Below are 27,205 nucleotides of genomic sequence, written 5' to 3'. Positions count from 1 at the left end.
ATTGAATTGACCAAGTTTACTTGGGTTTGGATCGAGATAAAAGTTGATCGTTACGCTCAAAACAAGAGCTGTCCACCATGGATAAGGTGGGGTTGACGTGGCACGTTTGGAATGTTATCGTCAGCTATCCGACAAGGATCTATCAGGTACGAAACGACACAGCCGTGAATAACGTTTGCAAGCACAAACCGACAAAAAATTCACTTCTATTCTCGTTCTGATGCTTAATTTATCTCGGCCTTTTTGTAGAGTTCGTGTTCTCGGCTATGCTTCGCTCATTAGTGAAAACCAGACTGTGTGTGCGTTGGAATTTCAGTCACTTCAACTCTGTCGCTCCGTTGAGTCACTCAGCTGGTTTCACAACAGCTGATTTCCCAAGCGACCCAAAAACAATTGAATGGCAGCTCGACAAATGAACGAGAAATAAACACAACACTTCTCTGCACTCGCTAACAGAACATACCTTTGTTAAATTGAGCTTCTCAGTCTTCTAAAGGAGGTCTTCAAACGTTGAACTGAGAGCGTGCTCGCCTGCGCCACCTTGATCTCCACGAACCTCCCACGTGAAAGCACGCGGAGCCCGAACCGCAAGGGGACATATTTTAGGAGATTTTTTTGGTGAGCAACCGCATGCCAACAACTTCATCGCAGACTCAGCCGAACGAAAGATCTCGAGAGTCACGAACAAGATGGTGTCAAAGGTGCCTTCACGGTCTCTCTGTTCACTCATTTGGTTACTGCTATTTACGTCAAATTCTGACGCAGTTCATCCTAGTGCAGTTTATCGGAGTTTCCATCAGAATGATCACTTCACCGTCCCTTTACCTAACTCAACCCTGTCCGCACAGTGCAAGGCAGCGTATGACAAGTTGATGAATCCCAACTCCTCTGACGTCACGGAGTTAGTGGCTTGTAAGTTTGCAAAAGTACATGATTTTTCGTTAGAGATCAGCGGTAAAGTAGCATTCCCATTCATTTCGCACCATTAGTTCTTTGCATTTTGCCATTTGATATTACAGTACAATGCAAATTTTCGCCGGGCAGTACAGTACGAAACGCCCCCGGCCGAGCGCGCAGGCCGGCACGTAGAAATAGAGCTTACGTAATGCTGAGTAATGGAACAAGCCTTGCGCCTGTGCGGCATTAACAATGAGTAATATTCAGGTAGTCTTTTTTAATTTTTTCATCATAGCAAGTTTTTTTCTCAGGTTAATTTATGATTTTTTGTATACTGTGAAGGAGTGATTTGACTTATCCTCATATTATTGTTACCTGATTCCCACCCCACCCCCCATGGTTGTGTTGGGTACTTTGGAAAAAAGATTCCTCATACCTCAGGCATATGCCTCATAGTTGAGAGAAAACTTTGCTGCATGTTTAATCTTAGATTAATGTCTGAATTATTTAACTGGAGGCAGCACGTCCATAACCCTTTCGGTGGCTTGGTTGTGGGGCAAGCTGCCCACTTTTGTCAGCTATTTCATGCAATAGACTGTTTTCGATGTATTAAAATTCAGCTTAGCAGTGAGGCTTAGAGGACACTAACAAAGGAAATTGAATGACCAGGTTTATTCATTTCTTTTGGTTGTGTCCTCTATGCCTCACTATCAAGCTGAATTTTAATATATCGAAAGTGACCTACTGGTATTGAGCACTTAGCACCTTGAATTTCTATAAGGACTAACAGAAAATACAAAGGTACCTAGTCCTGACTGGTGCAGTCAGCAAAGTGAAGACAATAATTTCAAATGAAAAAGGCAGGCAATATAATTTATACTTCTCTAATAAAATTATTATTCTATGCTTCTTCCAGAAATTTCATGGCCACAGCTAAACGCCAAGTCGAAGACATAAGTTGTTTAATTTTTTGGACCAGTGTTTTCAAGACATCCAAAGAGTCTGAGTTTTGAGACACCCCTGATTCAAGCTTGTATTAGTGCCACTGTGTTGTGTTCTTGTGCAAGACACTTTACTCTCCCAGTACCTCTCTGCAACCAGGTGTATAAATGGGCACTAAGCTATGAATTAAATGCTGGGGGGGGGGTAACCATGTGATACACTAGTATCCATGGAGGAAGGGGTAGAATTACTCCTCATTGCTTCAAGCTACAAAAGTGCAGATAAGCACCAGGCTGAATGCAGACCTACCTAGCTGCCTACATACTCACCTAGCTACTTTCCTGATGAGAACTTATTTGTATATTTATTTAGATATTGATGCAATGGGTAAACCTCAAAGTGGAGTCACTGTGGGCAATCTTGCCTGGTTTGGATCTTACGGAGAGTGTCAGAATTTAATGGGAGCTCACTACTGTTTAGCTAGCATCAAGATCAATCTAAAAACTGGAAATAAAGTTAGTATATCTAACAGCTTTCAACAGTGCAGTAAAAGGTTTAAAAAACCAACCTTAAGTACCCCCAGCTTTAGTTAAGTTTGAGGTACCTTGTCAAATTTCTTAATTGCAGCTAATTGCAGTGTCATTTATTATTCTAAAAACAACACAAAAATTCCCTTTTTATGAACATTTTCCTTGTATCTGACCAAGTTATAAAAAACATGAGTGGAAGTTTGGTAGAACAAGAAATGTTGTGGAAAGAATAGCCCCAGACAATTACTTTTACAGCTTTTTGGGGTTCTACTGAACTTTCACGAGTGTTTCTATGACTTGATAGTAACATAGAAAAAAGGTTTTCCTTTTCATTTAGAAATCACTGCAAGAAAAAGAATTGAAAATCATTTGGTCATTTTGATCACCAAAACATGAATTATTTTTGCTTGCAGGACAATAGTTTGTTAACAGCTTACACTAGATCTATGTTTCTATCAAGTCAAAAGAAGTACTGCTTTTAGTGTGTGCCTTTTTACAAGGTGTTTTCAAATGTACTTTCAATTGTTAAGTCTGAAGTCAATACTTTACCAAGTTACAGTTTATCTTACGTAGCAGTATGATTTGTTTTAACTGAGTTTCAAGAGTTCATTTTTCTTCAGTTACACCAGATTTGAAAGTTGCAATTTTCTGCTTTCAGAATCAGACATTACCAATACAGTGGGGATTGTGTGTTCCAAAGAATTGCAGTGACGATGATGTAACAAATGGCCTGGAGAAGATATTGAGTATGTATTGTAAATAGTAATTGTTTTAACATCTCTTGCAAACTTTACTTTTCAGTTGTCAATACTGTGTGAATATGTCTCGTTTAATCTTTTTTCAAAGTAATGTCTTACTTTTTAGGAGTACATTATAATTGAATGATCATCACTTATAGATTTGACTGATAACGTGGTACAGTTGAACCATCAGGGTCAGTTTCTGACCAGCGGCACAACCCAGAGATCAGTGAACTGTGCTAAACCATCAGAATATACTCCAGGAGTTATTGCTACTATGTAAGTGAACTGGCAAGAATAATTCATTGAACAAGAACTTTGTTGTAACCTGGTCAACCCTAGAAAGCTAATTAATGGCCTCATTGTCTAGAGGCCTGATACTCTGTTGTTGGCGGTGACTCACCCATTGTCTCCACGCAGCCAACATAATCCAAATGGCAAGTGATGCAAGAACTGACCCAAAAATTACTAAGTAACCTTTCTCTCGCCATAAACATGTCTGATGGGGTCTGCACAAAGTGCGAGGCAGTGAGTCATGCAAGCTATTATGCTAGCCATTCCAGTTAGCCTAAATAATAGCCTATTTAGTCTTAAGAAATAGAACCTTGGTTGCCTAATTAAGTTATTCTAGACTACGAGTAGTCCCTCTTTCGCTTAGTCCGTCGTGCATGACGCGAAAGAAAACCACGAGAAAAAAATGGCTGCGTAAATTCCTGGAGGCAAGGAGCACGTGAAAGGAGGGACTACCGCCTAAGCCCAAGAGTTTGAATTATGCGTTGCTCTCACAACGCAAAAATATGATTGGCTTATGTTAGGAGCGTTGACAACGTGTTGTCAACATTTGAGATACCTGTGATGTCTTGCAGGAATGTTTTGGAACCGGAGCAAATCAAAGCGGTACCAGAGCAAATCGAAGCATTGGAATCGTGTATCGCAAGCAGTGATGTTCTTGCGAATCTGCCAACAGGCGCTTTGGAAAGATTTAAATTTATACAGTGTTTTGTTCGGCAAAGCTCTCTGCCTCCAACCCAACTGCGAGCGTGTTAGTGATTTCACCGCTCAACAGCATCATCTAAGTCAGCGAATATAAATTCACTGAGCTTGGCCTTTCTGCTGTCCATTTGAAAGATTGAACCGGACGCTCACTTGACACTGGACATTCACCTGAAATTTTCCGCTGCTATCGGCAAACATTTCACCGCAGTTGGATGATCTCCTATGTATAATGTATAATGTAAATTCTCGGTTGAAACTCTGTTGAAATTTTCGCAATAACTTCTAGACAAAAATCGTTACAAGAGGCCTCATTCGCCGTCTTCTTTTTAAAACTTCTTTGACAGTTTCGCTGAACGAACATTGAACGAAGATATACTTCTCACGGCATTTTTTCTTTGCCTGGCTACTTGAAGAGTAGAGTAGAGCAATTTTATTCAGATCTCCTGGGGCTATTGATAACAGGCGATAATAAGAGGACGTCAAGATGAGAAATCCTACACCAAAAAATCACTCGGCCATGAAAGGGCAAACTCGTGGGCTTAGGTGGTAGTCCCTCCTTTCGTGCGCTCCTAGCCCCCAGGATTTTGCGCAGCCATTTTTTTCTCGCAAATTTCTTTCGCGTCACGCACGACGGACTAAGCGAAAGAGGGACTACTCGTAGACTAAGTTATTCCCCCTCCCTGGTTTTAGAGCCAGTACGGATTAATGGCTCACATGGCTTGCCTGCTGGTTAGCCTTTAGAAATAACACTCATATTAACCTAACCAGCACTCCGTTTAGTCTAAATAGCACTCTCGTTAGCCTAAATTAGTTAAGTTAGCTTGTGGTTAGCTGTTTTATGGGTTAGGAATCTGGCTCAAATATTGGCAACACTCTGTCTGATACATGACCTACTCTAGATAGTGATATCTTGTGATCTATTTGAGTGAAATGTTCAAGAGGAGTTTCAACGTTCCCTATGATAATAGAAAGCTTAAGCACACACCTTTTTTGTTAAGTTTGTTGTCTTTCTTTTGGTGCATTTTCACCTCCTTTAGTGAAATGGAAACTTAAAGCTCTCTTATTTGTGTTAAGAACTTCAACTGTTTACAAAAGTCAAAAATACAGGCCAAAGAAGAGAACAGTTGATTTCTGGTTCGTGTCCCTCTCTTAAAAATCGTCTGTGCTGAAGCTCCTTGAAAAAGCCATGCACAATAGGTGATTGGCTTGATGGCGTCATTTGACTGCAACTACCAGAATTCTTCACTTTTTGTGTTTCCTTTGCTAATTAGGGCAGTTGGTATTTAAATCCCACTGAAGCTTCAAAATTTAATTAATGAAGAAAAAACAACAGGAATTCTGGTAGTTAGTCAAATGATGACAATGTGCAAATCTGCTTTTCGAGACAAGAGTGCTGTGTCAAATTGAAGACTCAGTCTCTTTCCTAGGTGACTTCTGGTATAGATTATAAGAGAAAATCTTTAATACTACTACTTACATAACAGTGCATATAGTAAATACTAAAATGTCTAGTAGATTATCAGTCTTATCTATACATGCCACTTTGTTGACTATTGCAGAACTTTATGTGGCGTGATTCTTTTTCTGTGTTTGGTGGGCACTATGTTGGATGTCATCTCAGACTGTATGAAACCAACCACACAATCCTCTTTGAGCAAGAATGATAGTTTCATGCCAGTGAAACGCAGCCATGTGGAATATGAGAGCTCACTAGTCGATTCACCTGTGACTAGTACGACACAACTCAGTTCAACACAATGTTCAGAGAGCTATAGATCAGGATCTTCCATACCTTTGTTGGTTTACGACAAACAGGAAGGTAATTGGAATACAGTTTGAGCCAGATTGTTGCGTTAAATGCATGCTTTGAAATTTATCCATCTGTGGTGTCAAGGGCAATAATTATTGTAATTGCTAAATTGTTAACAATACATTCATACATGCCAGCAATGTAGATGGACAATATCAGATGCTCTACAACAACTTTTGACAGACAAGTCACAAGGGCAAACAAAATTAATTAAGTACAAGACAATTTTTTTCTGCTCAGATCTTTGGATTTTTTTCAAAGGACCCAGAGTTTTTGCTTCCTCAAAAGCAGTAACAAGTCATAGATTTATGGTCATTATATATACTGATGATGGGGTTACTTTACTTTATTTTCTTTCCTTTGCTGAGGCAACTGCAGGAAGACAAATTTGAGAACACAACTCTGTTCAAAATTAAAAGGTGTACTATTAATAGTAGTATTTCTTCCCTAGAGATTACAATCTGATTTTACAGCCAAGACTACCAGACATGTAATCAGAAATGAAAAAAGGAAAAAAAACACAAGACACGACAAGGGGTACTCTCACTCCTTTTGACCCACAGTCACTCTCCTTCCTTCCAGCATTTCTTGTTCTCTCTCTATCCAAAGTTAATAGAGAGGAATGGTTATGTAACCCAACAAAGTTCTTTGTTGTATGCTTTTGTTAGCCTTTTTGGCTTTGACCGAGGACAAAACATGATCTCTGTCTGCTACTGTTTGAGGAAATAACAATACAAATGTCTGTTATGTAATTCGTTTGTATGCTAAGTGTTTGAACAAAAGCAAAAGATTGTGCATGTTGGTGGACCTTCCAACATTAATCTTGGCATCTTTGGTTGCTCCTTTGACATTTACCAGGCTTCAAAACCATTCCTCTTTATTAGTTATTCTCTATCTCTTCAATGATAAACAATGATAAACAGTTTATTGAAATGTGTCATTTTAGGTTTTGGTGTGAAGCTCAAGAAGTTTTTCCAGTGCTTTTCCCTGATAAAGAACACAAGTTGTATATTAGACACTAAAGTACCTCCAGGTGCCATTACATCAATCAATGGTTTAAGGGTGCTCAGCATGTGGTGGGTCATTCTGGGGCACGTCTTCATCTGGCAAATGATCAGTGGAAATCTCAGTAAGTTTTTAATTAATAATTTTACTACCCATGCTAATGTTGCATTAAATCTCAACCAAGACAGGTGTTTTCTGTTCATCTGTGCAAAGAAAATTCATGTTATTAGTATGTTTATCCAACTAGTAGGAAGAAGGTTGTTTTGATGGTGTAATGGTTAACATGCTAGACTTTGCATATTTGAACTTATTGAATGGCGAGCTCTGTGAGCGGGCAAGACAAACCAAATCCTGTGCTGTGATTGGTTACCCAAGTGGGCAAGATGGAGTTATCTTGCCCGCTCAGTACTACCGTAATTTCCGGCAGTTTACCCGCACAGCAGATTACCCACATCGGTCGTTTTTTGCCAAAATGAGAAAAAAGATTCAGCAGATTACCTACATTGGCAGATAACCCGCACCAAAAAACAAAGGAAAGTTATGGTAAATAGTTCGAGAACTCACAAATTTGAAGCAATCGAGCGAGACTAAGCCTTTCATGTTCGTGTCCATTTGGATAAGATAAAAGTTTCTGCTACTTGGCCACCAATAGGGCAGTTAAAAGCACTCTCCTCAGCATTCCTTTCTTAAGTTTGATTTTACAAGTTAAATATCCAATGTATTGATGTTTAAGACTTAACAGAATGCGAAGCATTCGTTGTTGGAGCAATCGATCATTGAGCGCCATTTTTGTAAGGTTGAGAGAAAGCTAGGACGAGTGTAAAAGATCCTTATGTGGTAGGGGTGAGGGGCAGCCAAAAAGTACCCGCGAAACAGCAAAACTGCAATTTAGAACTTATAACAATACCTTTAATGTGTTAAGTAAAAACGATCTTCAAAACTCTTTTAAAACACTAGAAATAACAAACAGTTCTTAATGTGCTAAGTAAAAACGATCTTCAAAACTATTTTAAAACTCTAGAAATAACAAACAGTTCATTCACTTCTAAAATGTTCAAAAAATACCTGAAACATGCATTCCTTCACTAAAACCTAAATGATCCCAGGCTAGTGTTCAGTTTGATCAAGTTCAGTTTAAAATCCATTAAAGTCCTCATCTTCCGTGTCACTATTAAACAAGTCAATTAAATGGGCATCCATAACAGGATCCAGAGCGGTCGCGGATTCCATTTCGTCATAGTCACTGATGTCCAACTCGTCGCTTTCTCTATCCTCGGCACAACCCGTAATGCCTGCCTTCCTGAAACCATTTGTGATTGACGTTGTTTTCACTGCCCTCCATGCTCGAATAACCCAATCGCAGACTTCCGCATGTGTTGCCCTCCTCATTTTCCCTGTTTCGGTGAAGGTGTGTAGGCCCTCCGACATCCACTTTTCCCACTCGGCACAGATATGGTTTTTAAATGAGTGATTCACAGAAATGTCTAATGGCTGCAATTTCTTAGTAAGGCCACCAGGAATCACTGCAGTGGTTGTTTTGTGCTCGTTTTTGAAAGTGTTCCGAACATCTTCATCGATGTGCGCACTGAAACTGTCGAAGATCAGAAGTGATGTTCTGTCGAAGAAAGACACAGGTCTTGGTCGCCAAACTTTCTCGCCCCAAACAGCCATTCCGTCACAATCCATCCATCCTTTGCCATGGCAGTGGACAACCACACCATCTGGGAGCTTTTCTTTTGGCATTGTTTTGCGTTTAAAGATGACCATTGGTTTGAGCTTTTTCCCTGACTCCAAGCACGCAAGTACGACAGTGGAGCCAGTTTTCTCGTGACCGGTGGTTGAAACAGGAACGCTTTCAGTGCCGGTTGAATCAACAGTTCTGGAATGAGGAGCATCAAATGACATCGGAACTTCATCCATGTTGAAAACACGATCTGCTTGGATGCCAAGCTCCTCTTTTCTTCGCGAAACAAACTCGCGAAAGTTCACAACTTTCTCCTCCCAGTCATCTGGCAGCTTCTGGCCAACAGTGGTTCTCGCACGCACGGATAGGCGATTTCAGCGCATGAATCTGCTACACCAGCTCGGACCACCAACAAATTCAGTGACATTCATCTGTTTTGCCAACTCCTTCGCTTTGAAACGGATCATAACGGTGGTGACTGCATGGCTCTTTTCTCTTTGGCTGATGACCCACTCTTTCAAAGTTCTCTCCAATGCAGGAAACTTCGCTTTACCAGTACGGCAGGTGCGTTGACGCTTTGGCATTTTCGTCATTACAGCCTTCTTCTTTCGCCAGTAACGGATCATGGATTCATCGATCTCAAACTCTCGTGCTGCTGCTCTGTTACCGATTTCATCTGCCCGAGCGATAACTCTCAGCTTGTACTCAAATGTGAAACTTTGTCGTGGGCGTTTCAAACCAGGCATTTTTAAATTGAACTTGTATTAAACTCGTAACTGACTCGTGGATGCACTTATCGTAAATGATTGATGTTTGTAAAACTTATTGAGTCAGTTAGCCTTTTATTTCTTCACTTGTCAGTGTTTTGTTTACACTCGTGCCAACAATTATATTTTTTATCACATGCCATTAATTATGCGGCGCCATGAATTCAACAGATCACCAAGATATTTATGGTATCTCAGGTTCTACTGGGTCTAAGAAATTGCTTGAAACGGGAAAATACTCTATAACTTAAGGCAGCACTAGCTAGGAATATTTCGCTGATGCGTCAAGTATTCTTGCATTTTTTTTTATCACAGTCAATGCTATTTTTTCACGGCACGCGTGCCGACAAACGTCGGCATCATGTTTCAGTTAGGCTTTGTGTTTTCCACAATAAAAGACACGTTAAAAGATTTAGGTGAGAATCTTTCTAAGCAAAAAAAAACTATCTGTGAAATTGACAAGGTAAGAAAATTTGTTTGTATGGAATTTTTTTTGTATGATTTCATCCAACTTGCATCAGCTATAATCAATCAACGTTTAAAAGAATTTTATAGCAAATAAAGCACGATACAAGAGTTGATAGGATGTGTTTGTCATTTAAACAAATGAGGCATTACACAGGTTTGTGGCAAGCGTATATTTAATGACTCTTATCTTTGTTTTATCTTCTGTCAGTACTATAATAATTACTGTTAAATACTTACGGGAAGATTAAAAAATTATCAGATAACCCGCACCACCCTATTACCCACAGCAACGGTAGTTTACTGAAAAATTAACGCATTACCCGCGGGTAATCTGCCAGAAATTACGGTACCCGCTGTGTCCCACAAGAAAAATTTGCTCAAAAGCCATACAATAAATCCTTTATTGACCGAGCTTGTTCAGTCAAGATGGCTTGATATTGGCCTCATTCTTTTTTTGCATGCATGTTTATTGGCCTCGACTCCATCTCGATCCATAAACATGCAAAAAAAGAACTTGGCCAATATCCAGTCATCTTGACCTCACACTTGGCCAATAACCCGTATATCTTTGTTACCCTTGAGCAGAACAACTCTGTCATTGCCTCTGTGTAAGCTGGAGGCTACTGAGAAACTTGTAGTGTCACTTGGCAAGATGTTTGGCAACCTGGTACAGTAGAAGGAGTAGTAGCTTTCTTAGTCGGTTTAAGCTAGGGAAGTTGGGACAAGGTGTGGTGTTGTGGGCTCTTTTGACCCAAGTACAAATTTAATTTTAAATGTTATGGGTCCACCAGCTTTTATTAGTGATTCATCTTCACTCATCCCAATTGACAGCCATTTTCTGAGCCCATCCTTCTGACTCTTTCACTCCACACCAGTCATACATTAGGGCATCATCAAGTCCTGTGCTTGGAGTGTCTTTGGACAGTAATTCTTCTCCACTCATTCCAAATGATTGAGAATTAGGAATCTAAAACATTGGTGATTACTGAAACTGCAGTACGTTTTTTTTTTTCTTTCAAGAAACAAATACCAAACAGTCTGCCAGTAACTTAATAGCATGTGCTGCTGTTGATTAATTTCAGGCAATTTGGGTGTGGCATTTCCTCGTCTTTTGAATCGGTTTAGTTTCCAAGCAGTAGCCAATGCTTTTTTCTCTGTTGACAGCTTTTTCTTTTTGAGGTATGTAAATAAATCATGATCTCATTTCAACCTAGTCAATGTGACTTAAATCCAACAAGTCTTCTATAGCTCCTTGGTAGAACTTCTTGCTGGTGAACAGAAGTCTTCTATAGTGTCTTACATCTCCACTTCCATGAATGTACTTCCTTTCTATGGCAAAACATTTTGTGGTTTAAATATTAGTACCATGCAGTAAAAGTTGCTGCATAATTGTTTTAGAGGTTTGGTGTAGCCTGCCTCTTCATCTCTGGCTATAAAATCACTACGAACTGATTAAAAAGATTCTGCAGCAGCTTTCACTGCATGTAAGGATATGGTCTTTAAAATATTCATGTTACTGATGCATTAAGAAAAGTTTACTTGTTGCTGATTCACTGAGCAGTATGGAGCAGAGCATAGCTCTTAAGTACCGGTTGCTGCAGTCGAATTTGTCAATACAATTTACACAGTTTGAAATAAAGGGAGTCATAGTCACAGTGATTACAACGTGATTATCAGTTTATTCTTCCGTATTCCTTATAGCACTCAATAGTGTAATTTTTACATTTATATCAATCTACTAATCAGTTTATTAATCATTTATTTTACAGTGGTTTGCTGGTCTCATACCTTTCATTTCGTCGAATGGAAAAATCAAAGGGTCAGTTGCCTCTTTTTCAGTTTTACTTTCATCGATTCTGGAGGTAGGTACTATTCTTGTTACTCCACTAATATATAATATATCTTTTTAGTTTCCAAAGGGGAATTTATGTGCTACTGGATTTTTTTGTACGGCTTATTTGATAATATATGAAATGAGTAAAAGTAAATAAATTTATTGGTATGGGCACCAATTTTTAAACTAAGCCACAGAAAAAAATCCAACAAGTGATTCGGATGCTCGCGTTTAGAGGTCGTGAAAAATTTGACAATTCATTTTATTTCAAAATTACTTCATCGCTACTCTATATTTATGACATTGTTACCGTATTAACTTAATTTACAAGTCTTTTAGACGCAAGGTTAGAACACAAACTTAAAATTGATCTTTTCTGATTGCATTAAGGTCCTTGAATGATTTATTTCTTCCAGGTTGACTCCAACATACATGTTTGTGTTGTTATTCTACGACAAGCTTACTGGCTTCTTGGGTGATGGACCAGCTTGGTTCCAACAGCAGGCAAACCCTGCATGTGACAAGTACTGGTGGTCAAATCTTCTCTACATCAACAATTTCTGGCCATCTGGTTTGGAAAAAGAGGTTTTGATCTTTTGCCAGTAGAAAACACCTGAGAATTAATTTTACCATTTTCTGTCTCAATATGCATTGTTTCTGATTATCGAACTAGCCTGAAAGGCAGCTCTACATGTTTAGCAGCTTCTCTTGAGTAAATGCATTGCAAGCATTGCCAATGCATTACACTTTGTCAAGGTAGAAAAATATCAAACAGGTGATACTGAACAAAAAAGAAATGACAATGTTACCACCAACATGCATCTCACACGTAACTAACTTGAACAATACCTCATGTAAGCAAACACAACAAAGCTGGCATAGTCAAGTTTTCAGTAGGTGATTTTTTTTCTGCAGATTAGTTACAAAAGACACTGATGTGATGATTTTAATGACTAATTATACCTGTTATTTTCATTTATAGTGTATGAATTGGAGTTGGTATCTTGCCAACGACATGCAGTTTTATATCATCAGTCCCATCATCCTTTTAGCAACTAGAGGGTAAATATATACAACAGCTTATTTTAAACGTCAGAGGACTAGGGACAAGCATGTAAAATCATAAATTTAAACCATGCAAATGACAATGAAAGTTTTATGATAACTAACCTAACAATGAGTTTGGTGAAATACAAGACTTGCACTCATTATAATCATGTCTAGCTAGCCAGGGCTAGAGCCTTCACCTCTTGATATGGACCTGTTGAAATCACTAGACATTATTAGATCACCCCACCTGGCATAACCAGTATTTCTTACAAGTCATTTTAGATGCATAATGACTGACTACTGTTGATAATCAAACACCATAACATTGGTGATCAGCCAAGTTTTATTAACACTAGGTTTTCATAACAGGTGTGCAGATCACTATTAATAAACTAAATGTACATTTCCAAATTCTAATTCAATATGGATAGTTGACTCAAGTGAAAACCAGCTGACGCTAACAACACCTTCCATGACATGGTGTGACAAGGAGAACATTCTGCTCTCCTTTTGATACATGTAGATTACTATGAACTATAGTAGGATTCTCCTTAGCATTAAATTAAATTTGCAGCTACCAATTACACTAGGGTGGAGAGAGGCAAGGGGAAACTAAAGTGTCTTGCACAAGAACACGACAAGATCACTTAATCTGGAGCACTGTAGCTTATGACTCAGCCAGTACATTTCCCACTACCCATTGCTTACTGTTATCTGAATACACCATGTCAAACTTTTCTGTCTTGTTTTGTTGTTTCATTATAGATTTGGTAATCGTGGTTTCATAATAACAACATCAATTCTTCTTGTCGCTCACTTCATCACCACTGCTGTCATTATTGGTCACTACAATCTTAATGCATCATTGATCGGGGGTGGTGAAAACCCGTAAGTATAAATATTTGAGCATTTGTTCCCAGTAACATATTGTAGATCTACTGTAATCAAACCTAGCTGTCTTTTAAAGGAGTTTCTTGTGTCTACATTTCATTTTTGTCCATTGTCATCTTTTTATTCTTCCCTAGTCACACGCAGTCCTATCCATTGTTGTTCATTATGTTTGATTTGTATAATGTCTCTTGTGTCAACTGTCTTAGGAGGCAATAGACCAATTTCAATGTATCAAAATTCAGCCTAAAACAATAGACCTCAACACGAGGCTCTGGGGAATAAACCTCACAAACTCTGTATTTATTCCCTGGAGCCTCATGCTGAGGTCTATTGTTTTAGGCTGAATTTCAATACATCGAAATTGGTCCATTCATAATTATTGGAATTGGAATTATCAGGACTGTAATATAAAGACAATGTTTCATACCGCTAAAAGTGTGTGCTTTAATAATTCTGGAGGTGAAGCTAATGTGTGATGGGTGTTTTCATTTGTAGCAATGCTCGTGCCAAAGATGCACCAGACTTTTCCAACCTTGTGTACGTGAAGCCTTATTGTCGTATCTCCCCTTACCTCGTTGGAATGGCTTTAGGATATGTGCTACATCTACAGAAGGAATCAACAAAGAAACCCAAGTGGGTAAGAAACAAGACAGGTTGATTGGTGAATGCTACAAGTATTTTGAGTGTCAAAAAAGTGCAACAATTAATTAAAGTTTTAATATTTATGTACATATAGATTTCATTTTGTTTGCTTTCTGTTTCTGCCAGATGAAACTATAAGACAATTTTATTCTCTCGGGCTTTTTGGGGCTTTTCAGTGATAAAGTCTCAAATATTTAAAATTACAGTTTTAAGGTTGTTTTGATGTTGCATTACAGTGCTCCATCTTTTCTCTCTGGGTTATGTTTATCAATATGAGAATGGGTATGTGGTGTTAAAAACTGGTGTGCAATGAAGAACACTGTGTTATATAAAGACTGAAAATCTGTTGTATGATTGTTCAGTGAATGATCAATCTTACCTGAAAAACAAATTGCCAGAGGCTATTTCTTCAATATATTGAGACAGCAGTAATAGAATATTATATCATTTGTGAAATGATTCTTGTGTTTTGATTGGTTCTTACCTTGATCAAAATTGTAGGACAGGCACATAAGTGGTGTCATTAACATTCAGTTTGGTTTCTTTATTATATAAAACAAATAGATTCCATGTTGTTGTGCAATTGCTGTCTGTCTGTTCAGTAATTAATCACAGAAGACATCAAAATGTGGTAAGAACATCAGCGACTCACAGCTATTGCCTTGTGTGCCACTTAATTGTTCTTTCCACATTTTGATATCATCTGTGATCGACAATTATTAGTAACCAGATGCACTGAGCTACATGGAATCTAGTTGTTAAATAGAAACTGGATTTTTGATCATAAGAATAGAAGAACTCTCACAATCCTTGCTTGCAATTAGCCAAACCCTTTACATGTGGAATAAGAGCTGAAAATGTCTTTCCTACAAATCTTGTAGTGAATTTATGACATCATGGAATGACTAACTTCAGTCTACGGGCCTCTCTCTTCTAAGGTTGTTCTCATGACTCAGGTTGTGCTTCGTGCACACCACAGAGACTAGACTGACTCTGTTTGAGTCATAAAAGTATAATAATTTCTTTGCAGCAGTCCTCACCAATAGGATTCAGTGTTACTTTGAGTACTTACAGTAACATATATGGTTTCATTACGTCTCCTAGATTGTGATGCTTGGTGGTTGGTGTGTAGCTATCATCCTGGCAGTTACTGTTGTGTATGGGCCTTACAAGTCTATAAAAATCCCAAATGTGCCTTTTACTAAGTTTGAGAACATCATGTACGGGACATTCAGCCGCTTTGCCTGGGGACTGGCTCTAGCTTGGTTGGTTTATGCCTGTCATCGTAGATTTGGAGGTATGTAATAAGGTGATACAAAGAGCATCTGGGGACTGGTGAGGGTTAAATCATCTCATGTAGCCTTTTGCTTTTGTCCCTGTGTTCGCAGAGTACTGTTGAGTCGTACCATATATTTTGATTGTGCTATAAGGATTAGTAAAGCCACATGCCTTTGGTAATTGTTCCCCTGATACAATCGTACCACTTGTCAGAAGTTTCTTGACTCAGGTTAAAAATATCTCAGACACACTGTCATTTGGAAGTCGTACATGAAAGAAAACAAGTAGAAATCTCTTTAATGGTTGAGTTTTGTGAGTAAATAGATCACAAATCAACAGTTTTTTGAGGGAATTGACAAACAAGCTGTTCACCCGTGATCTATCTAACACAAAATTGCTACTAAAATTCTATGCCAGTCCATTTGGACTGAAGTCTAATAATTATGACATCCACCTTTTTGCAGTAACCTCACTTTAAAAATGGTATTTTCAGGTTAAGGTTACAGCCGCTGGCTCTGCTGACACACTGTCTTCTTTTTAATTCTGATAGGCTTGGTAGACAGGATATTATCTGCTCATTTCTGGATTCCTCTCAGTCGCTTAACCTACACAGCCTATCTGGTACATCCAATTGTACTTTTTGTGTTCTTTGGATCATTTCAAACTGTTTTGGCCTACTCAGACCTTCACTTGGTAAGTTGAACTACTTACAAACAGAAGACCTTCAAATTTTGGCAAATGAATACCCACAACAGTCCCTCCCTTAACTTGCATTGTTTGATGTAGTTACTGTTACATCTGGTTATGTTAATTCAGTTTTTTTTTTTTTCAAATTGCTTCCCTTGTTTCCTTTCCGAGGAACCAGATTCCTGACTCAGCATTCTTTTATTGATTTTTGCTTTGGAGTTAGAAATTCCTAAGGACTATTGTAAGGAAAACAACAACTGATAATCATCTGGGCTGTCATCAAGGGCTGTAACTGATAAAACCTGTTACAGCTCAGTATGCTTGATTTTCCCTTGATGCTTCTGATGAAATTGCCTGTTGTTGATAGATTCCACCCACAAAGTAACACGTTTGCTATGGGTGTGGAGAAAAAGGCTATAAGTGACTAAAAACGTAATGTCAGCCCTGATCATATTAGGACAATCTCAACAAACACAAATTAAGCAGTGTAAACATATCAGAATCCAATGTCAATACATTCAGCTGCCAAGTACGCAGGAAAAACACACATTCTACAAGTAACATTTGTTGTTTTGGTTTTGCTTCTGATCGTTTAGTTAACCAATTTGTTTGCCCTGTTTGTTAGTGTATATCCATATACTCTACCTCTTACTAAGCAAGTGCGAGGGCTGTACTGTAAGTTACAGACCGAGTTTTTTCCCCATCGATTTATAGCCCAAGCACAAAGCATGTGGGCCATAAATGGAAAGGGAAAAAGCTCAGTCCATAACTTACAGTAGAGACCAAGAAAACAAGGTTAGTAAGATATTTATTACACCTCTGTTGTGTCGACGGGTTTGAGAATGACTTCTATTCACACAGAGTGGCTTCAAATTTCTGATGTACCCTGAATGCAAAACAAGTCAATTTGAAATCATTGTTAAGTGACTCTTAAGTCAGTAGCAGGTTTCGATACACAATTTCAGAGGTAAAAGAAAGTTTTAAACTTTTACTTGCTAAAGAAGTTAAGAACACTTGCCAACAAATCACAAAACATTTTGGCAACAAAAACAGCTTTAAATTTTAGTGGGCCCTACAGTGGAATACGGCCTCCTACATTGGCCAATCACAGCGCACATACTAACTGAGAGATATAATAGGATGCAGGACTGTTTTATCCATTAACAGCTCTTGGTAAAAATTTAAGCAAACCACTGTAATCCTGAAAATGAAGTAACCTGTTTGTTTTGTTATTTGTGTTCCACAGGCCTTTTACTTTGTAGGTGCTGTCACTATTAGTTACTCTGTGGCATTTATCGTCTCTGTCTGTGTTGAATATCCCACACTGCAACTGGAAAAGCTTTTCTTCAACAGGGACCGCTGAGCGGCAAGAGTTACCAGGGACCGCTGAGCAGCAGGGGTTACAACTGGTTAAAAAGAAGAAAGTTGTAAAAACTATGCTGACAAGTCCCATTAGCTTAGTCACTAAACCATATTACATGTATGTTTAGACAGATTAGCTGTCAACTGGCCCCTTGGCAAGGCATTAAAAAAAATGCTGTTGTCAGATTTTATGCTATCAGTGTTTAAAAATAACATTAGTTTCAAAGTAGATTTATTTCATAACATTTAAAATTGTATCAGTAAAACAACAATTTTGTCAGTATAAAGCCATAACATTTTTTATTCACTAGAATTAGGGAAGGTTTTTGAAAACAAAGTTGTCATCTCTATCTGTGTTGATTTACATCAATTAGAGAGGCTTTGTTTAAAAGGAACCGCTGAACAGTAGGAGTTAATGATATAGCTAAAAAAGATGCTAACATATGAGGAGGCTGTTGTCTGAACTAGCTAACAAGTCCATCTGCTTGGTCTCCAAAAGTTACATTTTACATCTTGTGAGATGCTTGTAAACAATGTAGCTGTGTATGGCCCCTTCTTGCTTGAGAAGGCATTATTTGGTGGCCATTTAGCAATGTTGTCTTCTAGAACTTTAGTAAGTGACTAATGAGAGAGGCTTGAGTCAGATTTTTATGCCTCTAAATTAAAGTTAGAACTTTTTAAGTAGATTTTCTTTTTAATAAATTTAAAACTTCATGTTTTAAAAGCTTGTGTCTTTTTATTGCCTGGAATTGGGTGATGATATCAAAAAACAAAGTAGTAGCGCAGTGGTATAGAGGTTCAATAATTCACTCTGTAAAAGGCAATAACAGTAATACAACACCGGATGTCAAGCCTGGTTTTGTCAGGGAATGCACTGTTACTACATGTACCAGAAAAAGCACTGCTACCTCTTGCTGGGTTGTGAGTGGGTGGGGGTTGGTTATAATCCCCCATCTTAACTACTTCGGTGTCCCAACCAGGAAGGTAAGATGTTCAGGTTCTTTGGCCTTAAATGTGGTATATCAAAGCCATGAACACCTCTGTCAAATAACCAAGACTCTAACTCAGTGAGAGATACCAAAATTCAGATAAACCCTTTTTACTTCAGAAACAAATTATGTACATTAAGGATGTGCACATTTCGTTGTTAGGTTTCACAAGGCTCTTCGCTGGTATTTTTTCAACATTGAATCCAAATATCATTTACCGTTCCTTTTATTTCTTGAGAGTGGTTTTCTACATCACCATCCCTGACCTTTACCAACATCTCTTGTTACAACATTCAAAATGAAGACCTCAACATGCAGTGCGACATTGCATACAATATTACTTCCAACGTGTGGTTCCAGAAAATATCCATACCCACCCCAAGGAGGGCTATTGGAAATTTCAAGGGGGGCAAGGGTCTCAAAAGCCAAATTTTTTCAAAGCAAAGTATGTACCATAACTGGAATTTCCAGCAGGAGAGGAGGGGGAGGTCAAACATAACACACCTTTCAAGGGAGGGGTTGGATATTTTCTAGAACAATGCAAATGGCTAAATACACCATTTTACTAATGCTAGCTCTAGTCCCTTGTGGGGACAAAATTTGATATGTTTAATGAATTAATGAGGCCATTTTTGTCAGAGTGATCAGTTCTTGCCCCCACAAGGAAATGGAACTAGGAAATATTTGAATTAGCAAAATGGCCTATTACATCATGTGGTAGTCAATATTGCAGGAGAAGAATCTTGTTTCACTTCTGAAATATTCTGTGCAACAATTTCAGGGGTGGGCACAAGTAAAAATGTACGACATATTGGACATAATGTTGCACAATGTGACCAGGCCTTGACAATGCCTCAGTGGACTAAGAGTCCACCTTCTGTGGCCTTGTTCCAGAGGACACATTGCTGCAGAAATAATGTCTTTTCAAATAATACGTGCTTTGGCTTTCACTCTTCTACACACAAGTACGTGACACATTGTTTTGTTCCCACAGACATTGTACTAAGCCATGCCCATAAAGTACTGTCCATGACTCATTCTGTGAAATGTTATCTCTTGGCTAATGCAAAACTGTGTCCACCACCACATCCAATCAGAGAGATGTGGTAGTAAAAAAGTTGAGCAACTGCTTCTGGTTGGTGCACATTCACTGTTTCATCCCCAGTCCCGCAAATTCCATGCTCATTCCAACCCCAAGTCAGGACTGAACCAGAATCTGCGAGTATAACAATGCAGTATGTTAACACCTAAGACAAGGATCAAACTCTGCTTGGTGTAATGAAATAACTAATTGTGATGTTTCAAGAACATAGAAAACCTGAACAGAAAATGTGATATTACAAAAGTAAAGAATTATGTCACAACATTTTAAGTTGCACAATTTCAACTAAACAATAAAATTACTCTAAAAATGTAAGAAGCCAAAACAAAGATTTTTGAAGTACAAAAACTCCAAAAGTGAAACAACCTAAAAATAAATATTAACAAGACAAAACAAAGGACAAAACTCCATTTGTGTTGGAGCTCCTTTCGTACAAAAAGTTAGTTTCCTTGTAACTTACCCAACAGAGCCATGTTGTGTTCAGCACCACAAACAACCTAAAAGGAAAACAAAGGTTAACTAAAAGATGCATGAAACCCAGTTTGTCTGTCTGTCAACATGTGTCTGTCTTTACAACTCCATTCCAACCTCAAACTCCTCCCTGCAAACAGACAGAACATTATCTATAATTATTAACCACACGGCCATGGGCCGAGCATGGTTCTTGGGTTACATGGTGTTTATTTTTTTTTAGTTTTGTTGGTGACCACACCCAAACTTCCTCTCAGCCAAATCTTGAATCACGCAACCTGTTATGTTTATTCACCAAAAGCTGTTGAAACATTAATACACGGACAATGTTATGGATTTGCTTTCTTTATTGTGCGTAAAAAATATTTTCTTTTGGTTTTATTGAAGTGTTGGATTCGAAGGGAATATAAGATCTAACATCTTGTTATGGTTGTGTTATTCCTATCGAATTCTTGTTCATGATTCACATGCAAATGTAGATGTCTCATCACCATGTGAATTGTACTGCTTGATTTAATTAAAGAAGCCAATTAAAAGCTAGATATTATACTCATAAAACATGACAGAAATTTGAGAACAACAATTTAATTAATACAATCAGTTATTTGTGATATCTACTTTTCTTAAATGATCTCAATTGACCAAGCTGTTTTTCTGACAATATAGCATGACTTGGCTTCTTTATATCCATGACATATAACAATGAAACATGGTTTCATAGTTTTCTTGCCAGTCAGGGCATCTGGGGAATCCAAACTGCATAATAATGTTTTTATAATATTATTAGTGTTACGGTTGTTTTCCTATAAGTCATTTAAATACCTGTTTAGCATCTCTGACGTGTGTGATCTCTGTTGGTTCTCTACAAAACCCTTGCTGCACCGCGTCATCACCCACACCCAACTGACCATAGTCTGCACGGCCCCATGAAAAAACGTGAGCATCCTCTGTAAAGACAAACACATCACAAAACAGTTATGACTCGGTGACTCACTGTTGTATGAGACAGCAGACAGAGAAATGATATTCCCTAAGGGAGGTAAAGGGTTTATGTGTAACATATGATGAGGGAATAAATTAGTGTGTGATGCATGAAACCCAACTAAAAGATATTAATACTAAGTGATTCACAAATTTTCCAAAAAAAACTACCATTATTACAAGTAGCTTAAAGTATGCAATATGTCACACATGGACTTTGCTAAAGGTAGTGTGTGAAACATGATGACATCTGCCACCGCCTCCCCTTGCTACCCTCTTACCTGTGATGGCTAGTAGGTGACTCCAGCCTGTCTTGAGTTGGGTGACACGAACATTAGATAATAATCCTCCTATCAGCTGTGGTGTTGTTAATACTTGTTGACTGTGGTCTTTTGTTAGTTCATCTGGAGGCCTTCCACACTGTCCATGTTGATTGGAGCCCCAGCAGTACACCTGCCCTGAAGCTAAACAAATTGTTGCTGGGTTAATTTCTTACTCATCCACCCAACACAGTGCTTCATCTTAATCAACACTCAATTAACCTACAAATTAAGTTCAAAATAACTATTACTGCTACTGCGCACAACCATTTCATCTGCTGAACATATGTTACTGGGTAGAAGTGTTTCTTTTCACAGCAATAAATAGTTGCTGACTAGTTCCCAATGGCTTCACCACTGCTCTTATGCAAATAGCCCTATGCAGGATTTTTGTTCTACCTCAATTTTGGTCCATGCTTGGATGACCTATCTACATGGCCAGAACAAGGTTTAAAGTGGACAGGAACCAATTTTATCTGAGCTATAACAAATTACTGCCATTAAGTGTGACTGGGCCTTTCTTGGTAAATAGCTCCTGATCTAACCGGTAAAGTCCCTGGCCCGATCCCCCACTTGGGGGCAAGGAACTGAAGAAGAACTGGTGATGATATGTTACAAATGTAAAGAGCCTTAAAACTGAACTTACCTGTTAATGCAGCAGAATGGTGTGATCCTGCCACTACCTCTATACTTGTCTGTTGTAAACCATCTGGGAACAAAACTGAGCACAAGAACATACTTATCACAATTCAACTGCAGTCTTCACAAGTGATGTGATCATTCAGTATTTTGGATTGACCAAATTTTACATTAACGAATGATAGCCAAGGAGCATTCTTCCTTGCCTTGGGCCAGAAGCAATACAGGCTCTGTCTGTATTTCATTCATCTGTAACAACATAGACAATCCTTCGGATTCAGATACCAGACCCAATGAACACATACAGCCTAGTGTAGCATAAAATGGGTGTTATGAACTGTCTTTGTGTGGTGCTTTTGGACAACATGGTGTATGTGTTGTGTTTCATTTGTACCCTTACATTGGTATTTTTCTTTGTGTTGGCATATGGTAATAAATTAAATGTATATGAAATAAAGAAAAATTCCAAATTGTTCCAAGGGTAATATTGAACCTCAACAAATAACATTATAAGTAAACAATTTTAATGACAACTTGTCATAGACTAGTATCCTGTCGTGAGGAGCAGTAGTAAGACTCAAGTCACAGCTTGACACTGGAACTGCAGTTAATATCCCTTTGATTGAGTGGTGTTAAACCGATAAGCAAGATCTTATTTGAGTAATGCAGTGGATTTAGTGTAGTTATGATGCCACCATGGTAAACCATGCCCAGCCGGGTTCAGTTATAGCGCTACTTAGAGTAAAATATCTTTCGCCTTACCTTGTTGAGGAGTAGAACAATTGGATCCCGTTTTTCCTACACCAAGCTGTCCCTTTTTATTAGCTCCCCAAGACCAGACAGATCCATCAGCTTATATGAAGAGGAAGATTAGCCATATTTAGTTAGCAACATGAGTTAATTGTACAAAGCAACTAACAACATGGTTCATAATCAGTTTTATCTGAGTTAATAACTAGTTAGTAGTAGCTGTTTGATGAATACAACATAATCATCTTGAGGTATCCTAGGAGAACAGAACTTTACCAAGAATGGCAACTGTGAACACTTCACACACAATATGCTACCAGTACCTGTGGACCTGTAAAACAACTCATAGAATGTGTCATTCTCCATTACCACTCACCTAAAGCAACCAGTGAATGTCTGAGTCCTGCTGCAATGCTGAGAACTTGTTCATTTGGGAGATTCTACTAAAGATACATGAAGCAAACACTATCTTAATACCTTATAACTTTTGATAGAAAGTGCTAAATGTATTAAAAGCCAGAGATAATAAGCATCATTGGGACGGATAAAGCTGAGAGAGGCAAGAAAAATAGATCTTGATAAATTATACCCTGGTGATCAACCTCTAAGGATCCTTTAATTTCCTGTAGGATCTTGAAGGATCCCTTAGTATTCTTAATAGTCATAGAATCTATATAGGAACCTCAAAGATCCTGCACAAATCCTTTATGAACCTCAAGATCCTACATGAGAGACGACAAAAACATCCTTCTAGAGATACTAGAAAAGATCATCCAAGATCTTTACAGGAACCTTGAGGATTGTGCAGGAACTTTCAGGATCTTATTGGAATCTCAAGAATCTTTGCAGAGACTTGGAAGAAAATGAACAATCTTTGCAAGATCCTGCAAAATCTCTGATGACCTCTATGAAGATCCTAAAACATCTCACCAAGGTTCATAAAATACCGGTATCCTAATGCAGAATTTCAAAAATCATTAAGGACCTGTACAACATCTTTTCCAGGGTAGACTCCCCAGAGTAATACAGGAAAGGCACTCACTGAGAGTAGTATTAACCTCTACTATTAGATAACTGTGCATGTATGTTTTATAAGCAGGAAGAAGTTTCCAAGGAAAAAACATTTAGCTGTGAACATGGCCTACCGATGAGACATTTCTTTAGCGAGTCTGTTCATGGGGGAAAGGCGCAATGAGGTTAACCCTATGTGAAGCACCAACCTTTAAGGCAAGTCCAGACCACGACACCGGGAACTCTGTCGCTAAGTTACTATATATGGCAAACTATATCCCAGTAGAAAGTACCTGACATAGCACAGGACTTGTCAACTGACCACCAAGTGTTCCTATACCCAACTGTCCAAATGCATTAGAGCCCCAAACATAAAAACCGACATCTAATGAACATAATCACAATCAAACATTAATATGTTTACCCAAAGCTCATACAGCTAATAAATCTGTTATCACTTGGTCCACGAAGAGATCTGAGGTGTGACAATCACGCTTGCATACTTTGTAAGTCCCCTCAACAAAACCCAAGAAAAATATGTTGCAAAACATTTCTTTTTTTTTTTTCAATTCATACACAACATGTCAAGTATACAATTTCATATAGTCTAACACATCAAATCTATTCTTCACACCCTGAAAAAGAATAGCTTTTACTAAAAGATACAAAATCTCACAAATCACAATATTTTATAAACCTGTGTGGGGATAAATTTCTGAACTTGTGGGGAGTTAAACTACACAACACCTTTGACACTGAGTATTACCAGCAATCACCAAAGTGTGATTCCATCCACATGACACTTGTCTGACAGAACTGAGACCCTGAACATGACACAGAACAGGCCTGTCTTGTGTATCACCCAAACCAAGCTGCCCTTTGTTATTCCAACCACACATAAAAAGCTCTTGACTTTCTGAAAAAAAAAAAAAAAAAAGAAACAGAAAAGAACCATGTTATTGGGTTTGTTGGTGGAGCAATATGCTACATACAACATTTAGCCTACTGTTGTTTATGTGAGTCAGGTTTTTCTAAATAAATTAAGCACAGACCGCAAATCTGAACTGAGCTAAGTTGTGAAACATAACACCTGTTATCACCGCTGTGTGCCCTCCGCCGCCTTGTATCATTGCAACTGCTATGTTTTCTGGAAGACAACCAGCATCGATATTTTCAGGAGACAACACATCCTTCTCGTGACCAAAACACAGTTGTCCGTAGCTATTTGCTCCCTAGAAAGAAAAGCGGCACAATCAGTTTATTACTTTAGGCATGTTGTTACATTATAACTTATTCATACTGCAGACTAACCCATGAAAATAATCGAGTTTTCGATTCTTCCGTACCATACTCGTCCACCATCTTGTTTCAGTAGATGGGTGGTGTAACAGTCATGGTTGGAGTTTCTAGAGCCAGTCCTACTCCGAAACAAATCGCCATTATCAGGCTCTCTGGCTTTCACATCCTTTCACATACAACAACTATTTCAACTGTCGTATCGTTTGAAACCATTTTAAAGTGGTAGGGTTGAAAAAATTTGGAACAAGCATTAGGGGTAAAAATTCATACACTATCCGTGTCATCTGGAGCCCAAAAAAGTCAACCAGAAAAAAAAAAGTTTCAGGGCTGTTTACTTATAGGTTTTATAGTGAATGGTTTGAACCCAGGAGTATCAGTAGTTCGTATAGTGTGATCGTCCGGGTGAGTGTAGTTCTGAAAAGAACTGTTGTTGGTGACTGACGTTTCGACAACCTGAACGGAAGTCGTCTTCAGAGTCAAGTGAATGGTGTTTGTCAGTCGATGATGTTATAAGTCTGGTCCGTTGAACGTGATTGGTCAGTATAGCCATCATGGTATTGGCTGAAAGACTCGTGTGAAGTTTGTCATCAGTCATTGGTGGGTTTCGATCCGTCTATTGTTAGTCAAATAGGTCGGTTTTTGGTCCGTGTATTGTTAAGTCGGTCTGTTAGAAGTCCGTTTGTGGGTTTCGTTTCCGTCATGGATAAGTCGTTTGTAAGGCGCCGGTAGTTGTTGACATCTGTTAAGAGGCGTTTGTTCTAGGTTAGTGTACCAGCTTTCCAGAGTCAGTCGTTGAAAATAGTTTGTATTGTAGGTTAAGCACTGAGCAGAGTCCCAGTCAATGCTGTGGTTTGTCAGTTGATGATGTACAGCAATGTAATTGTTGGCATCACCATTTATTTATTTATTTATTTATTTATTTATTATTTATTAAGCTTCGGCCTACTATTACACATAAAGAAAAAAACAAAAACAAAAACAAAAACAAAAAACAAAAAACAAAATGGCCAGGGGAGCCGCTACAGCTTAGCCAATTACAGCGGCCCCCTTAGATATAATTAAGAGACAAAATTATACAATCTATATAAATCTAAATCTAGTAAAGGGAGCTTAAAAGCAGCAATGCGGTGGGCGCGTTAAGGTCTTAGCGGTATTGTTAAGGTTTCTGCCAGTCTCACCAATGTAGGAAGCCTGGCAATCAGAGCATTTGATCTTGTAAACTGCTCCCTGTCTGTTGTTAGGTTCGTCTCTGTCTTTCACGTTGGTCAGTAAGTGTCGTAACGTAGTAGTAGGTTTGTGGGCTTCACGAATGTTGTAGGGCTGTAGGATCCGTGAGATGGTCTCAGAAGTGCCCTTAATGTAAGGTATAGTCACTGTAGTAACAGGTGTGGGGTTCCTGTTCGAAGCGTCAGCTTCAGTAGTTCGGTAAATGTTTCGTCTAATAAAGTCAGCGTTGTAGTTGTTTTTGTGAAAAACACGTTCAAGGTATCTGTTTTCGTCACGTAAGCTTTCCGGTGTGTCACAAACTAGTTGCGTTCGTCTCGTCAAAGTGTTTATAGTCGTGGCTTTGTGTGAAGTCGGGTTGTAGGATGATTCGTCAAGTAATCTGTCGATATGCGTCGGTTTTCTGTAGACTGTCGTTCGTAGTTCGTTGTTGTCGCGGCTTACCAAACAGTCTAGAAAAGGAAGTTTTCCATTTTCTTCGATCTCTTTAGTAAACTGGATGTCGGCGTTCTGTTCGTTTAGGTGGTCGTGAAATCGTCAATTTGGTCTTTGTGAACGGCGGTAAAGGTGTCGTCAACGTAGCGTAACCAAAGCGGTATCGTTTGTCGGCAAGTTGAAAGGGCGCATTCCTCTACATGTTGCACCACAATTTCTGCGACAACAACAGAAACAGGCGACCCCATTGCTGTTCCATGCAACTGTTTGTAGTGTTTACCGTTGTGCTGAAAGTACGTCGATGTAAGGCAAAGGTTCAGTAAGTCCATGATGTCTTCTGTCGGTAACGGTAGTTTAACAGTACATTGTTTTATAGCGGTCTCAGTACACTGTAATGCCAA

The 27,205-nt window shown here is 38.6% G+C and overlaps 2 protein-coding genes across 4 annotated transcripts; one reads left to right on the top strand and one right to left on the bottom strand.

Moving 5' to 3' along the window:
- Positions 1–598: 598 nt before the first annotated feature.
- Positions 599–18,307, top strand: LOC145501334 (nose resistant to fluoxetine protein 6-like). The gene is made up of 15 exons (XM_081480826.1): positions 599–912; positions 2,212–2,354; positions 3,028–3,115; positions 3,268–3,388; positions 5,665–5,924; positions 6,862–7,044; positions 10,922–11,018; positions 11,609–11,701; positions 12,090–12,258; positions 12,656–12,735; positions 13,489–13,611; positions 14,110–14,251; positions 15,361–15,553; positions 16,085–16,227; positions 17,468–18,307. The coding sequence occupies exons 1-15, from the start codon at positions 690–692 to the stop codon at positions 17,582–17,584; spliced, it is 2,175 nt and encodes a 724-aa protein (XP_081336952.1). The 5' UTR covers positions 599–689; the 3' UTR covers positions 17,585–18,307.
- A 91-nt stretch (positions 18,308–18,398) lies between these two features.
- On the bottom strand, positions 18,399–26,035 carry LOC145501351 (secretion-regulating guanine nucleotide exchange factor-like). 3 transcript variants are annotated; one of them, XM_081480837.1, is made up of 11 exons: positions 25,158–26,035; positions 24,937–25,078; positions 24,613–24,762; positions 24,140–24,231; positions 23,212–23,275; positions 22,848–22,937; positions 22,093–22,167; positions 21,408–21,590; positions 20,968–21,092; positions 20,135–20,171; positions 18,399–19,788 (listed from the first exon to the last, which is right to left on the bottom strand). In XM_081480837.1, exons 1-11 carry the CDS (start codon positions 25,206–25,208, stop codon positions 19,622–19,624), a joined length of 1,176 nt encoding a protein of 391 aa, XP_081336963.1. In that variant the 5' UTR covers positions 25,209–26,035; the 3' UTR covers positions 18,399–19,621. The 3 variants fall into 3 exon arrangements, 2 of the variants coding, with proteins under 2 accessions (XP_081336963.1, XP_081336964.1); XM_081480838.1 differs by having other exon boundaries at positions 25,193–25,204; XR_014051224.1 differs by having other exon boundaries at positions 19,727–19,788; positions 20,135–20,275.
- Positions 26,036–27,205: the final 1,170 nt, after the last annotated feature.

Source organism: Orbicella franksi, chromosome 10 (assembly GCF_964199315.1).
Source record: "Orbicella franksi chromosome 10, jaOrbFran1.1, whole genome shotgun sequence".
In the NCBI taxonomy this organism is placed as follows: domain Eukaryota; kingdom Metazoa; phylum Cnidaria; class Anthozoa; order Scleractinia; family Merulinidae; genus Orbicella; species Orbicella franksi.
The sequence above is the reverse complement of the archived record's forward strand: the minus strand, read 5'-3'. Positions and strand labels throughout refer to the sequence as shown.

What these genes read in the sequence shown, in the direction of transcription:
- LOC145501334 (XM_081480826.1), top strand. Translation starts at nt 690, where the DNA reads ATGGTGTCAAAGGTGCCTTCACGGTCTCTCTGTTCACTCATTTGGTTA. An exon ending in ATCTAAAAACTGGAAATAAA is followed by an intron (nt 2,355 to 3,027) that starts GTTAGTATATCT and finishes TTCTGCTTTCAG; the next exon opens with AATCAGACATTACCAATACA. An exon ending in AATGATCAGTGGAAATCTCA is followed by an intron (nt 7,045 to 10,921) that starts GTAAGTTTTTAA and finishes GATTAATTTCAG; the next exon opens with GCAATTTGGGTGTGGCATTT.
- LOC145501351 (XM_081480837.1), bottom strand. Translation starts at nt 25,208, where the DNA reads ATGGTGGACGAGTATGGTACGGAAGAATCGAAAACTCGATTATTTTCA. An exon ending in CCATTCTGCTGCATTAACAG is followed by an intron (nt 21,591 to 22,092) that starts GTAAGTTCAGTT and finishes CAATTTGTTTAG; the next exon opens with CTTCAGGGCAGGTGTACTGC. An exon ending in ACACAACATGGCTCTGTTGG is followed by an intron (nt 19,789 to 20,134) that starts GTAAGTTACAAG and finishes TTATACTCGCAG; the next exon opens with ATTCTGGTTCAGTCCTGACT.